The sequence below is a fragment of the Leptonychotes weddellii genome, chromosome 10 (assembly GCF_054177405.1).
Source record: "Leptonychotes weddellii isolate Sample4059 chromosome 10, ASM5417740v2, whole genome shotgun sequence".
NCBI lineage: Eukaryota > Metazoa > Chordata > Mammalia > Carnivora > Phocidae > Leptonychotes > Leptonychotes weddellii.
Window position 1 is genome coordinate 11,341,705 of NC_138378.1, and position 15,900 is coordinate 11,357,604.

At 45.5% G+C, this 15,900-nt stretch overlaps 1 protein-coding gene across 2 annotated transcripts in view; it reads right to left on the minus strand.

Annotated features, from left to right (window-relative positions):
- Positions 1–15,900, minus strand: part of ARFGEF2 (ARF guanine nucleotide exchange factor 2) — a 97,975-nt gene that overhangs the window by 64,883 nt on the left and 17,192 nt on the right. For both annotated transcript variants that reach the window (XM_081831922.1, XM_081831921.1), the window contains exons 4-6: positions 11,241–11,387; positions 10,130–10,309; positions 9,233–9,467 (exon numbers count right to left, since the gene is read on the minus strand). In XM_081831922.1, coding sequence (XP_081688048.1) covers positions 9,233–9,467; positions 10,130–10,309; positions 11,241–11,387 — 562 coding nt within the window. The remainder of the gene's footprint in view (positions 1–9,232; positions 9,468–10,129; positions 10,310–11,240; positions 11,388–15,900) is intronic.

Genomic DNA, 15,900 nt, shown 5'->3' on the forward strand with positions numbered 1-15,900 from the left:
GACTTTAAGGAGTAAACATGCGTGATTTCTCAAACATCACATTGACCAAAAAGGCCACCACATTAAACAGAACCAAAATAAGCCTTCAAATTCTTCCCAAATGAGGCCTTTCAATCAAGCCCCTATTTTTATGAGTTCTGTGTTTAATCCACAAGGTCCTGGAGAGCAGTACAAAGTATTTTCATTTCCACTGAGCAGCTGACCCACCCAAACTATTTATTTGCCCCCCAAGCTTCTGAAGTACGACTGACAAGTAAAACCACAATAACTATTTAGATGGGTAAGTCAATCTCTGTGGAAAACGTGGATGTTGCATGCTTTTCTTAGAGGGCGAAAAAGAACTCGAACGGAAGTTAGGAAAGCCGGCGGCCACGGTTACAATCTCCTTGCACCCATGTCTTTGTCTGAACAACGTGGTTGAGACTAGATGGGTGTGTGAGCACGCTTCAGGTGCTCTCAGGCCACCTTTGTCACGTTTGCCGTTCTCACCATCACGAGTATCAGTACGTCACACATGTACAGTTAGCAGTGCTCTTCACGCGGCCTCACCTCAGGCAAGAACATTTCCAAGACCGCAGGCTTCATGCGCCAATTTTCCGAATGTATGTTAAAATCAATGTGTAACTATTAAACACCGTTTACCAACGAGCCACCTAAAACCATCTCATCTACATGTGACAAGGTATTTCCAAGTTCCTTTCCAGGTCCAACATTCTCCAATGCCACAATTTAATACAATGATGACGACACCGGCTAGTCTCTACCGTACATTCCAACCCCTGAGAAATGCCAGCATGCTGAATGCGTGTCATCGGGCGAGCTGCGGGCTGGGGGAGATGGATCAGAGGTTGGAGGTGGAGGCTGCCGAGTATACCTGATCTGCAGGTAGGCGCTCTTTAGCCTATGCACTGCTTCCACCCCCCCCCCAGTTTTACTGAGGTATAATCGACAATTAAGACTTGTATATACTTGGGCACAACTTGACGATCTGATGAAACGGTCACCGCAATCAAGCTAATTAACACTCTGTCACCTTACACGGTTACCGTTTATCTTCCTTTCTTGCGTGTGGTGAGAACACGTAAGATCTACACTTGGCAAATTTCAAGCATACAGCACAGGACTGTTAAGTACGGTCACACTGCTACACATTGCATCCCTAGAACTCCACACTCTGTACCCCCGACCGGTATCTCCCCATTTCTCTAACCACCCTTCTACATTGTGTCAACAAATCTGACTCCTCTAGACACCTCATATACATGGAATCACGCAGTATTTGTCCTTGTATGACTGGCTTCTTTCACTTAGCATAAGGCCCTCCAGGTCCATCCATGTTGTTACAAATGGCAGGATTTCCTTTTTTTTTTTTTTTTAAGGCCGAATAATATTTCAGTGTGTGCGTTATCCATTCATCTTTTGACATTCACATTATTTCCACATCTTAGCCATTGTGAATAATGCTGAACAGGGGAGTGCAGACGATCTCGTCAAGATCCTGATTACATTCTCTTAGAAATAAGACTACTCGATCATAAAGTAGTTCTATTTTTAATTTTCTGAGGAACCTCCATACTGATTTCCCTATCGGCTGTACCAATTTACATTCCTGGAACAGGGCACAAGGGCTCCCTTCTTTCCACATGCTCCCTAGCGCTTGTCTTTCATCTTTCCGATAACAGTCATTTTGACAGGGGTGAGGGGATATCTCATTGTGGTTTTGATTTGCATTCCCCTGATGATTAGTGAAACCTTTTTAAGTATTTGTTGGCCATTTGTATGTCTTCTTTTGAGAATTGTCTATTCAGGTCCTTTGTCCATTTTTTAATGGGTTATTTGTTTTTTCCTATTGATTTGTAGAAGTTCCTTGTATATTTTGGATACTTACCCCTTATCAAATATATGGTTTGCAAATATTTTCTCCCATTCCACAGGATGCATTTAAACTCTGTTGATTGTTTCACTGGTTGTGCTTATAGACTGGTTTTTTTTTTTAATTTGAATTAGCTGCGAACACTTAAAAAATTGGGAGATGTGTCATAAAAATTCAGATCTAGCTTCTATCAAGAAAAAGATTATCCAGCTACACCAGGCCACAGTGGCTGGAACCAGGAGCAGCTGCCCCCTTTAGCCAGGGCGTGAACTCTACAGATGTCCTGGTGCCTCGGTCCTTGCCACTGAGGACAGGTGTCATTACAGTGAGCACAAAAGCGACAAAGGTCTGTCAAGAGTGGGGAAAATGGGACACTGACAGGGTTGGGTGTCTGAAAGACATCAGAGAGAAAATACTCCCTTGTGGAAGTGACTTCAACACAGTGAGGAAGAGTGAAGGCTCCGGAGTCAGTGTGTCTGCTTCAGGTCCCTGCTCTGCCACTTCTCAATGTGGGGACTTACGTCACGTCACCTCTCCAAGCCTCAGTTCCCTCAGTAGTGAACAAGGATGATTTCAACAGCACTTACGTCATGGGGCTTTGTGAGAATTCAGTAAAATAATACCCAGAGAGCATTTAAAATGGTGCTTGAAGAGTGAGGACTCAAGTGTTAATTTTTCTTTGGCCCGTAGAGTATGATTGTGCTAAGACATTCATGATGCCCTCATGAGAGAGGCCCTCTTGTCTTTTTTTTTTTTTTTAAGTTAAATTCAATTAGCCAACATATAGTACATCATTAGTTTTTGACATAATGTTCAATGATTCGTTAGTTGCATATAACACCCAGTGCTCATCACATCACATGCCTTTTTAAAAGATTTACTTTAGAGAGAGACAGAGATAGAGCACATGCATGAGTGGGGGGGTGGGGAGGGCCAGAGGGAGAGGAAGAGAGAGGAAGAGAGAGAGAGAAGCAAACTCCCCAACGAGCGCAGAGCCTGACGTAGGGCTCGATCCCAGGACTCCGAGGTCATGAGCTGAGCCGAAATCAAGAGTTGGCCCCTTATCCAACTTAGCCACCCAGGCACCCCAAGGCCTTCTCATTTCTGCCACTTGCCTGGCTCTGGAGACTAAGTCCATATTGAAGTTTCCCAACTAGGGGCACCTGGATGGTTCAGTCAGTTAAGCATCTCTTGATTTCGGCTCAGGTCGTGAGACTGAGCCCCACGTTGGACTCCACGCTGGACATGAAGTCTGCCTGAGATTCTCTCTCTCCCTCTGCCCACCACACCCCCGACTCACTCTCTCTGTCAAAAAAAATAACAAACAAAAAACCAGACAAGAAATTGCCCACTAACCACACAGAAGGCAGTTTCAGTTACTTAAAGCCATCACTATTTTTCATTCTAAAGAGAAAAAAAAATGTCCATTTCTCCAGGGATCTTCCTTTTCCCTCTCTGCAGTTTTCGCATTTAAACAGCACCAGGACCATCATTTTTTGGAGGAGTAACAGTGTTTAACTCATGTTCCTTGACAGGCTGGATCCGTAATAGCACCTGTGCAAAATCAAAATATTCTCAGGCCAGGAAGGGGTGGGAGAGTGAGGAAGCCCTAATTCCAAAAGAAGAGGGAGCTGCGGCTGAAGAGCCCCTAAAGAGGCCCAGATGAAGCATGACTCCCCACAGTACCCCTGCCCTGCTTCCCTTGTTGACATGTCAGCCTGGGGTAGGTCTCAGAAGAGGTCTTCCTGAATGATATAATAACCACTAAGAAGTCTGCTATGTTTAAGTTTCAAGCATGCTGTCAAAATGTTAGAAAACCAAACCAAACCAAATCCTTGCAAGGTTCAGAATATGCTGATTCCCTAGGACGTCCAGCAGTCACCACCTGGCCATTACTGATTGGCTATGTCACAAACTCTGTCCCTAAGCAAAATAAGAGGGTCACCTTGCATATGTTCAGATAAAAGAAACCCCTGCCATTCCCTTCCTAGCCAGCAGGAGAACCACCCCTGTGGTGGGTATTGCCAATTACTAACTCATACCCTGAGTCCTTACAGAGCTCTAATTTTGTTTTGGAAGGGGCTGTTCCTGTATTTCCTGGCCATCCCAGCAAAAAGGGTGGCCAGGTGACCAAGTTCTAGCCAATGAGGGGTAAAGCATAAATTACTGGGGATTGCATGGGCTTCCGGGAAGGCTCCTTAGGAAGGGGCATGACTCAGCTGGGAGTCCGTGAGTCCCAACCTCTCCCTCCTTCCTGCAGAAGGACATGATAGCATCTGGAACCATGAGGTAACCTGGAGGATGCAAGTTACATGCTAAGAATAATGGGGAAAAAATTTAAGGAATCTGAGACACACCCTCCCACAACCCTGTTTTCTGTCCAGTGAAGCGGGGACCATGGGGGATGGGGTAGATGGAGTAAGATGCATTCACTCATTCATTCCATCAACAAATTGAGTGCCTGCATGTTTGGCACTGTTCCAGGCATGTGGACTACATCACTGTTTTTTGTTTTGTTTTTTTTAAAGATTTTATTTATTTATTCATGAGAAATAGAGAGAGAGAGAGAGGCAGAGGCAGAGGGAGAAGCAGGCTCCCCGCGGAGCAGGGAGCCCGATGTGGGACTCGATCCCAGGACCCTGGGATCATGACCTGAGCTGAAGGCAGACGCTTAACTGACTGAGCCACCCAGGCATCCCTACATCACTGTTTAAAACAAAGATCCTTATCCTCACAGTGCTTACATTCTAGCTGGGATAATAACTGTGTTATGCTGCATACTACAGAACTAGGGAAAAAACAGAGCGGGAGGAGGCAGATGTGGAACTGGGGGGAACAAATGTGAACACATGGTGACAATAAAATGTGGCATGCCTGTTTCCTAGAAACTAGGGTTTGGTTGTGTCCAATGTCCAAGCACTTGGTAATATGCAAGAATACTAAAGGGAAAAAAAATCAGGGAACAGAGCCGTTTGCTGTCACATTCCAGCCACACGCCAAAACGGTTCCTCGACGGAAGAAACACTTAGGCAACCTACTGTTGCAAAGTAAATGTCCAACAAGCAGCTAACACAGAGGTCGTAAAACCCTGAGCTGGAGCCGTCCAGCAAGGCAGGCTGTGTCAGAAAGGAGGGGGTCCTGGGGGTACATTTTGTTATTTTTATGAAGTGTTGTCTGAGACAATTTTTGTTTTGTCCATAAAAAATACTGAAATTCCTAAAGCAGAGGATCTTGGATTGCTAACATGGAAAACAGGCTCCCTTTATTCTATGCACTGTTCGCACTGTTCCCACCACCCTCACATCTGATTACCATCTTAACTATTCGCTCTTTCTCTTTAGCTCATTTTTTTAAGCGGAAACTTATTTGAAAGCTAGTAACACAAAAGCAAACACACAGGTCCAAGTGCCAGACACTGCTCTCATGTAATTCTTACAAACCTGTAGAATAGGTACTAGCTGTAGCCTCATTTTACAGATGAGGACTCTGAGGCTCAGAGGGGTTAAAGATTTCACTCAAGGTCACAGAGCTACTACACCGTAGAGTCATGATCTGAAACCAGGCTGTCCAATCAGAATCTCCATATTGGGGGCACCTGGGTGGCTCAGTCGTTAAGCGTCTGCCTTCGGCTCAGGTCATGATCCCAGGGTCCTGGGATCGAGCCCCGCATCGGGCTCCCTGCTCTGCGGGAGGCCTGCTTCTCCCTCTCCCACTCCCCCTGCTTGTGTTCCCTCTCTCGCTGTGTCTCTCTCTGTCAAATAGATAAATAAAATCTTAAAAAAAAAAAAAAGAATAAAAAAAGAAAGAATCTCCATATTGGCTGAAGGAGGATGACTTTGCTCTATTTTACAATACTTAAGAATTGCGTTGTTTTTCTTCTCTTAAAGAATGAGATCCAAGAAGAAAAAATGAGCTAAGAAATCCTTAAACACACAGGTATTTGTGTACCTACAATACTCATTATCTATATGAATGTAAAAACGCTAATGTCTCATGCATGTTGGGAGTCAAAATCTTAAAAATGATCTTAAAAAAAAAAAAGAAAATGGAAGTGACAGTTTCTGGGCACAGGATTTCTTTTGGGTGTAATTAAAATGTTCTAAAATTGACTATGGTGACGACTGCACAACTCTGTGAATGTACTAAAAATAATTGAATTGTACATTTTAAAAAAGCTGAATTTATGGTACACAAATTTTATCTCAATAAAGCTGTTTTTTTAAAAAAACTGACAAGAATAGCCAGGCAATGAGGAGGAGTGTGAATGGACAAATGGGGTGGGGTCCTCTAGGGAAGACTGCTGGCTGTGCCCCCAAATTCATATAAGCTAGAATGTCTCAGGCTCAAAAATCTATTTTGTAAGTTTACACAGAGCAATTTAATCCATGTCTTGGACAGGCTTGATAAGACTTATGAACTGACTGTTGATTTATCAACTTAGGATGAAAAACTAGTAAAGGGAAAAGAGATGCTCAAGTCTGTTGGTGAACCGTCTCCATCTACGCAAATTTCACTGGGAGGCAAATGATCCCAGGAAGGCCGTGGGGAGGGTTCTCAGTAAATTAAATAGGAAAACGTAGGGGTGCCTGGGTGGTGCAGTCGGTTAAGTGTCTGCCTCTTGATTTTGGCTGAGGTCATGACCTCAGGGTCCTGGGATCAAACCCCATCTAGGGTTCTGTACTCAGCGCAGAGTCTGCTTGGGACTCTCTCCCTCTCCCTCTGCCCCTCCCACTCTTGCACTGTCTCTAAAATAGATGAATACATCTTAAAAAAAATAAAAATAAAAGTAAATAAATAGGAAAATGTATGTCGAGTGCCCAGTTAGTGAGCACGGTGCCTGGCACAGTGACTGGCTAGTTAGGGGTGGCTTCAGGACGTGATGACTACAGGATGGACCCCACAGAAGGGCAGGGTGTGTCCCCTCCATCACAGAGGCACTGGAGCCCAGGCCTCTCAGTGGGCCTCGACAGCCTGGATTCCAGCCCAGGGCACCGTCTCCCCGCGTGGACATCTCCACCACCTGTCTCTTGGGTTATCCTTTTTCCTTGGCTTCCAAGGCTGCTCAATCCCTTCTTCTGAAGAACCGTCCTTTCTTTAGAGCCACATCTTGAGAACCTGAAGCCACTCACTCTTTTTAAGGGTAACAGCACACTTTCGTTCCAACCCACTATTTGCGGGTTTGCTCTTTGATTGTTATAGGCAGTCTGATTCCCATATTCCTGGGAGAAGCCTTGCGGCAGGGGGTGGGGGGCACCAAGTACTGGCAACAAAACCCACAGCAATATACTAAGTGCAAATCACTCTTTGTTTTACAGCAGAATTTTAAGTTACTGTGTTTTTGCAAAACCATCTTTTAGAAGTCAAGCTTTTTTTCCCCCATTCATTCAAAAAAAATGTATTTACTGAGTGTCTGCCATGAATGCTGGGCACCATGCCAGTGTTGGGGATATAGTGGTGAACAGAGTGGTCCAGATCTCAGCCTGGTAATAAGTAAACATAAACTCTTCAGTGATCTCAGGTAGTGATAAGCGCTATGAAAAAAATAAAAGAGGCTGATAGGGCAGAAATGTGGGAGCTGCAGAGAGGGTGATCAGTATGAACTGAGAGACCTGAAGATAAATTGGGGGGACAGGAAGTGCAAAGGCACCAACAGCAAGCATGGCACTCCCAAGGCACACTGTGCAGTCAATACGGGGGAAAGAGGTGTAAGAGGGGATGGAGAGGCAGGCAGGGGCCAGGTCACACACTGCCTCAGAAGCCGTGGGGCAGGGCGGGCACAGATTTCACTCTGAATGGGATCCCACGGGAAATTACAAAAGGGGTTTAAGCAGAGGGGGGCTGTGATCTAATTCATGCTTTTAAGAGATCACTTTGGCTGCCACGTAGGAAATGGGCTGTAGGGGAAACACTCTGATGCAGCTATAGAGATCTGCGTTTTTATCTGTACAGTTATGCTTACTACATACCAAGTGTTTAAATATTAATATTTATTGACTGACCACGGCCTGATTAAGGGTTACAGTAAAAACCTGGCCCTCAGAGTTTAGGAAAGCAAAGATGGCGAAAGATCTAGAGGGTGGGCCAGGAGTTTCTGAGCACCTCCCCTGAGACACAGGACCGCAGGACTGAGACAGCAACTCTGTGCTCACCCAGAGACCCGTACTATTCTTGGTGGCAACTTTCTCTTTTGTCCTTTCCTTGAGTAAACAGATACAGAAAAACCTTCCAGCAACAGCACTTGGTCTGTTCCTGTGTATGCCACGCACGCTGATAAATAATAGAAGAACAAAAGCTGCTCACACACGTGTCCTCTCACAGAACATACTACCAACGCCAACTGTTGTCAATAAGGGGACGGGGCGCCTGGGTGGCTCAGTCGTTAAGCGTCTGCCTTCGGCTCAGGTCATGATCCTAGGGTCCTGGGATCGAGCCCCTCATCGGGCTCCCTGCTTGGCGGGAAGCCTGCTTCTCCCTCCCACTCCCCCTGCTTGTGTTCCCTCTCTCACTGTGTCTCTTTCTGTCAAATAAATAAAATCTTTAAAAAAAAAAAAAAAGGGGGACAGAAGAGATGAGATGAAGTATAAACAGGGGTCAGGTATTTCATACAGACCAAGCAGCTAGAGTGAAGAACTGCACAAAAATCACTTGGGAAGGTACATTCCTGAAAAAAATATGAATTTGAGAACTGATTCATACAACCTGCCCAGGGAAACATGCAAACATTATGAAATAATCTTACGATAACCCAATCCACCATTTCTTACCTAATGTTAATTTAAGACTATAATCAGGTGTGGGATGTCTCTTTCATTTAAAAAATCAAGTAAAAACACGTAATGTACTACGTCACCGGAGAAGAAAACAAAGCTGTCTGTCTGTCTATCTGTATGTCCGCCCACCCTCCCACCTTCTTTGCTCCTTTCAGAGATGTCTCTGAGTAGCCACTAGCTGCCAGGCTCTGAGCAAGGTGCAGAGATCCCGTGTATACGTGACAGAGGGGGTCCCCTTGTCCTCCTCAGGGAAGAGAAGACAGACACTGAGTGACTAACTATCCAAACAATTAACTACTGAGCGATAAACCCCCAAACTGAAGCCACTGCACTGGAGCTGACATCAAGAAGCAGTAGCTTGCTGCATTCCAGGGACTACTGAGAGAAAACCACACAGCTGACACCGGACAACAGACATCACGCTTCGGTGGCTGTGCTCCTCAAGAGATGAGCAACAGGGAAGGGGAAGGCCCAGAAATACAAGCTGCTATCAGAGGTTTCCTGCAGATGTTACCAGACCCCTTCAACTGCCCCTCAGCCATAGATGGGTCCCTCGCACAGCGGGAAAGGAACAGTGCCCAGGGTGTACCTGACAGCGATGGGCCTCTTTCTCTGGGTGCGTCTCCATTCTCTGAGCTCATTTTTCCGGAACCACTCCTGGCATGTTCACCGTTGGTTAAATCTGTCTTTTCAGGAGTCGTTGGTTTGCTCTGTGCCTGGCTCTGCTTCAAATGACTGAACTTTGGGGACACTGTTGCAGCTTGGATCACAGGGGACTGGGGTTTTGACGGGATTGGTCTTTCCAATTCTCTGGCCTCCTGCAACTATAAGGCAACAAAAAAGGGATTTAATCTAAATGCTCCCAGCACTGGGGTGCTTGGCTAGCTCAGTCGGTGGAGCCTGTGAATCTTGATGTCAGGGTTGTGGGTTCGAGTCCCATGTTGGGTGTAGAGATAACTTGAAAATAATAAAACCTTAAAAAAAAACACACAAAAAAACCTGGTCCCAGCATTTTGAGAAGGACCAGAAAATACGCCAGCCTGAAGGATAACATTTTAAACAGAAGAATAACATTTTAAAAAGGAGATAAATTCTCTTGACAAACTCAAAGCAAATTCCGAATGCTGATTCCAAAACCCAAGCTAGACTCTCTGTTTTTTTTTTTTTTTTTAAAGATTTTATTTATTTATTTGACAGAGAGAGAGATCGCGAGAGCAGGAACACAAGCAGGGGGAGTGGGAGAGGGAGAAGCAGGCTTCCCGCCGAGCAGGGAGCCCGATGCGGGGCTCGATCCCAGGACCCTGGGATCATGACCTGAGCCGAAGGCAGACGCTTAACGACTGAGCCACCCAGGCGTCCCCTCTCTCTGCTTTTTAAAGCAAGAACAAAAACAGAATTCAGAGGAAGAAGGGATGCACTTTAAAATGAAACCGTTCACACATCGGATGTGCCGCGCCCCCAGCAGCTGATGACCGCCACCACTCACCACTTGGTTTTCCATGCGCGTGAAAATGACGTTCAGCATCTGAGTGAGGGTAGCCTTGGCAGTGGTTTGATTGATGAGATTTTTGCTGGCCAAATAGATATTGTAACATGTCCTGACTGTCTGCAGGATAGTGCCCTCATGAATTTCAATGTGTGGGGATGTCACCGCCGTCAGAAGAGCCTAAAACAAAAATCCACAACCTTCACCTTCACAAACATCCACCTGCCTCCCATCCTCCCACAGCCAAACTCTTCTACAGGGTTTGGCTTTGTTTTGTTTTGGTTTTGTCAATTTTAAGAAGATGGCTCTGCAAACCAAAACTCCCTACTGCTCTGAGCTTAAAGATAATTATTAACTCTATAAAATCCAAATTATTTGCTGTAATTAAGTTGTGGTGAAGAGGGCTATCAGTATACTTTTTTAAAAGCCAAAACACAGGCAGTTCTCTCAGGAGGGAAACCGCTCCAACTCGATCTCACCTATATTAGTCACAAAGTACACAGGTTTTGATAGGCAGGCAGTGTTCCAGTTCCCTGGAGGGTTTTCAAGAGAGCTTCAGGAGCAGCTAACATGGAGCCATCCGCACAAAGCTAACACAGTCAGGACTTATGATCTGGAACGCTGGCTACACCCATCCTGATCCTGTCCTCTCGACAAGCAGACAGTACTACCACACGCCAAACCACTTCTGGCAGCAGAAATGGAACAGGGAAAGGGCAATGGAATGGGAGGTGGAGGGCGGGGCAGGACAACAGGACAGGGGCAGATTGGTGTAAGATTATCCGGGACCCACTGAGAAATGGCAGACTGGAAATCCAGAATTTCAAGGAGGAAGGCCAGAGGATTTCAAGCTGAGTCAAGTGACAAGCAATTTACATTGTTATTAGTGGAACTGTTTACTTTGAAAACACACCTGGTTCCACTTTTCCTGTCTCAGTCTGTGCTAATAAATTCTGACACTTAACAGAAGATCTAAGCGATGCTTACACTCTTCTGTTCCAGCTCAGCACCACCTGAGACAACTAACACATGGCGAATTAGAAATCCAAATTCCCAGGGGAGACTAGCTTGCTTATTTAAAAATCCAGACCAGGCAAACAAACAGAACTACCTTAATTATTTGTAACTGAACTCCTTCATCCGTCTGAGGGCCCTGAAAACAGTTGCAAATGGTTTCAACAATGCGGTCGATGAGCCGCTTCCCTGGGGCTCCACTGTCGGGGGCGTTGCCGGTGATGTGCCCATATGCGATGAGTTTCTAAACACAGAAAGAACAGAGATGACAAGTTTCTGCCTGGCCAGGGCTGAGGCTGCCCATGGCGGCAAAAGACAGGCAGTAAGCTTGACCTTAACTTCCGGTTCCCACAGATCCCTCTGCTCCCCTGGGGCATGGCAGGCACAGCCGCCCTATGGGTGCAGTGTTCACCCTGTCTCCCATGGCAGAAAAGCCCCAGGATGGTGAAAGCTGTCCAAGGGAAAAGGCGAGGTGTAGAACGGTCGCCGATACACAACCACTAGTGTGAAAAGCTGATGGACCAAAAGCTACACACAATGGAGTCAGGGGTTGCCCAGAGCTGGGGGCGGGGGGGTGGGGGGGGCCGTTAGAGGGAAACGGGGAATGACTGCTGATGAACCCAGATAAAGATGGTCTACAATTAGATTGTGGGGATGGTTGCACAGCTCTGCCAATGTACAAAAATCACTGAATTGCACACTTTCAATGGGTGACTTGTATGCATGTGAATTATCTCACGAGCTGTTAAAAACCATATATATGTTTTTCTTTTTAAAAGGCAAGATACATAAGAAACAACCGATAATGTGTTTGGCTGGAGGGGGAACTCAAGTCCACACCTACATTGCCTAACGTGTGTCAACCCAGTGGCCGAAGAAGTGGGGGGCTGCCTGGACCACGGCCTCTCGGTCAGGCTACTGACTGGCTTGGACACGGGCTGCCTTTGAGAGGCCTGTGCCCCCTCACTTAGGACCTGGATTTCACTGCGGAGAATCTGAAAGCTGGAAAGGAAGGCAAAGGCCAGGGGCAGGATGATTTCCAAGCCTGGCTGAGACTCAGAATCACCTGAGGGGGCCCATTACAAACGCAGATTCCCAGTCCTCAACGCAGACCTAGTGAATCAGAACTTCTGGGGGAGAGCCTGGTAACCAGTGTTTTTCTCCAAGCTGTCCAGGTTATTTTGAGGGTTGACCAGATAAAAGAATCACTCATCCGACACAATCCCTCTAGGATATGTGAATTCTAAGGCATTCTCTGCTTCCACTGACTTAAAAGACTTCTTAAAATGCTGTCCTTTTTGGTTCCTAATTTGTCATTTCCTTGCCTCTACACGCACAGAGTGACACAAGGACCTGAGGTTATCTACTACTGTGCCACCACCACTGTGCTAGGAAAACCTGCCACTTTGCAGAGGCCCGACTCCATTTCTCAACAGCTTTTCCCCCATCATTAGCCGTGGAAGCACTGCCATCCGGTAAGCTGAACAAAACGGGTGAAGAGAGAGTGGCTGAGAGTAGAACATGATCCTGCCAGATCGTGTGACTGAATGAGCAGGAGAGGCCTGCACACCCTCTGCTGATCAAGTCCAACCACAGAAGTCACCAGACAGGGGCAGGGGGTGGGAGCAGGAGTGGGGAAGGTGCAGAGGGTGGGGGCGGCGCTGAAATGTGTTTCTGAAAAACAGCTCAAGATGCCCTTTACCTCAAACCCCTCCCTGCTGCTAGACACGCAGGCTTCCGAAGTGGGCAGCGCTGGCTGCCTGGTAAGTGAACTTTGGTTTTTGACATTGCTTATGCCTTACCCCTAATGGATGCCTAAGCCCATCTGGAGCACCAGATTATGAGTGGGATGGTTCTGAACTCCTAAAATGTGAATGTTGAGAAGTAGGCCCCATAGAACCCAGCAATGATGCAACAAAGCAAGAATGGAGGTGAACCACTGCTGAATTCAAATATGGAAAAGGATTGGAAGGATCCTCTCTCCTCTACAGGCTCCTGAGAGAGCACATTCCCCTTCAAGTTGAACAGGGTTTTATTTATTTATTATTATTTTTTAAAGATTTATTTATTTGACAGAGAGACACAGCGAGAGAGGGAACACAAGCAGGGGGAGTGGGAGAGGGAGAAGCAGGCTTCCCATGGAGCAGGGAGCCCGACGCGGGGCTCGATCCCAGGACCCTGGGATCATGATCTGAGCCAAAGGCAGACGCTTAACTGACTGAGCCACCCAGGTGCCCCAAGTTGAACAGGGTTTTAAAGTATGGCTTCACTCCCACGTCTGTGCAGTGACACAGGGCCAGAAGAAAGCAGAGTTCCTGCATCCTTGGGGATTTCTAGTTTTGCCCTCTTACCCCTCCTTGGGCCAGATATTGTCCTGGGCACTGGAGGCACAACAGGGAGGAAGACGGTCCTTCTTCCCCTGGAGTTTATATTCTCCAGGGCAGGGGCAGACCAAAGCCAAAAGTCCTGGCTAGGATCTCCAGGGCCCTGTCTGATTTGTAGACATCTTAAAAAGAACAAGTTGCAGTGATAATGCATAGCATTGTCTCATTTTTGGAAAATAAAAACTATGTGACTATGTGTGTATTTTTGTAAATGCACAGAAAAAAGCCCGGAAACATAGCAGAGGTCCAGCAGCATGAGTGAGCTTGGCAAGCTCACTTAAGGAAAGTGCTTTGCACAGTGAGTGGGGTGGAAAGTTACTGGATTAACATGATGTGGTACATTTCTAAAGGCTCCCTCCAGTTCCTGCATGGCGAACAGGCTGGAGGGCCACAGGAGTAGAAGCAGGGGACCAGTGAGAAGGCTACCGCAGCTGTCCAGGAGGGAGATGCTGGTGGCTTGGACTCTGGGAGGGTGACACAGATGGAGGGTAGAAATTCCTGCTTTATTTCTTGTTGATGCAATGAGATGGGAAGAGGGCAGAGGAGGGAGGCCTTTGGGCAGCTGACTCATTGACCCTTGTGTCCAAGGAGGCTGCCTGCACAGGGATGTTCACTGTTACTCTATTTGTCAATGCCCCTCTATAGGAGAAGAGATAAATTAAATGATGGCATAAAATATCATACATCAGTCAAAAGGATGCACATAGCCACATAGCTAGATCTTAAAAACACTGTGGAAAGTAAAAAGCAAGCTGGAGAATACCTAAAACTTACATAACATTATATGTCAACAATACTTCAATAATAAAAACTTTTTAAAAATTATTTTAAAGAAAAGTATTAAATACATAACGATAAAGAAGAGTGCAGATATGGAAGAAATTGTGAGGGTGAAACATGATTGACTTGTGTTTGAAAAACACTGAGTCCTCATCATACCTGGTCCTCATCATCACCTACAAAGGCAAATGACACTATTGTTTTTCTATGTCTGAGGATCCCGGACTCTGGAAAGGTTAAAGAACCTGTCCCAGGTGTCTTAGTGACATGTTAAGCCAGTATATAAATGCTAAGCTATCTGTGACCCAAGTCTGTGCTTTCTAGCCTTGACTTATTTTCCTTCTTTATGGACAAAAAGTTTTATTAAGTTGGGTCATATGAAGTTCCTGAAACCTGTTTTTCACTCCATGAGAATGACAATTTCATGTGGTTCAACCTGAAACATTATTAAAATGAGAAACTCCACATATCCAACTAACATTCTAAAGATGCAAATAAATTAGGGAAACTTGTCAAATTCATAAAATAAAAATCTACCACCCATAGGCAAGAAAAAAAATGAACAAGAAAGGAAAAAAGTATACGACCTGTACAGGGCTGGGGCTAGTGGTCTAAGGGACTTCAGCCTTATCTGTAAAGTTCTAAAAAAAAAAAAATTTTAACAGAGAATGTAGTCATGTACAGCTTTTATAATTACGAATGGATGTTAAAATGTGCTTTAAAAATCCGAAGTTTTCTAGAAATGAGAACTAAAACATAATGCTTGTGGTATGAACGAAGGACAGCTGAGACCAGTGGTTTCCTACAGCCCTCACTGGGACATAGAAAGAAAATATTACAACTCTATTCCTATTTTTTTTTATCTTTTTGAAAGTTCTATTTGTGTATGTTTTATAATATGTGTAATGGAGTAAGAGTAGCACATGTACATAATCTTACCATTAAAGAAATAGGAATATATTAGAAGGATATTCTCAAAAAAAAAAATCTGGTTACTGACATATGCCCAGGGAACCTTGGAAATCACGCACTGAGTAAGGCAAGACTGAGCCTAATGCCCCTCCCCTGGCAGGGAGGGGAAGTGTGCAGCAGACCAGGTGCTGAAGGGAAGCAATAAAGAGAATCTTTATCTTTTGGTAGAAGTGAGCAGAGCAGCAGCAGAACTCTCTAGGTTTCTGTCAGTGGAGAGAGGGAACTCTAAGCTAACTGTGCTCAGGACAAACCAAACCCATAAGCACCTTTGCCATCCCATCACCTCTCTAAGCTCAGAGAAGGATGCCTTTAAATGCCCAGGGCAGAATGTGGGTATGTCTGCAGCTGGCTTCAATTCTGCTCAAACCAACCTTTGCCCTTAGACACTGGCCTTCCATTTCCAAGACGGAAGTCATCTCTCCCACGCTGGGAAAAGCCAGTCTAACAGGCTTTGCAAGGACAACCCCGAAGAGTGAATGAAATTTTTCATTCAGTATTCCAGGGAGCACTGGGTCACTTTCTAATGTCGTAAAAAGGACGACACAGCTTGCATTTTGTAAAATGACCAAAGAAATTCGAGTATACCTACTAAATCACAGAGAACTTCCAGTCTTAAAAAAA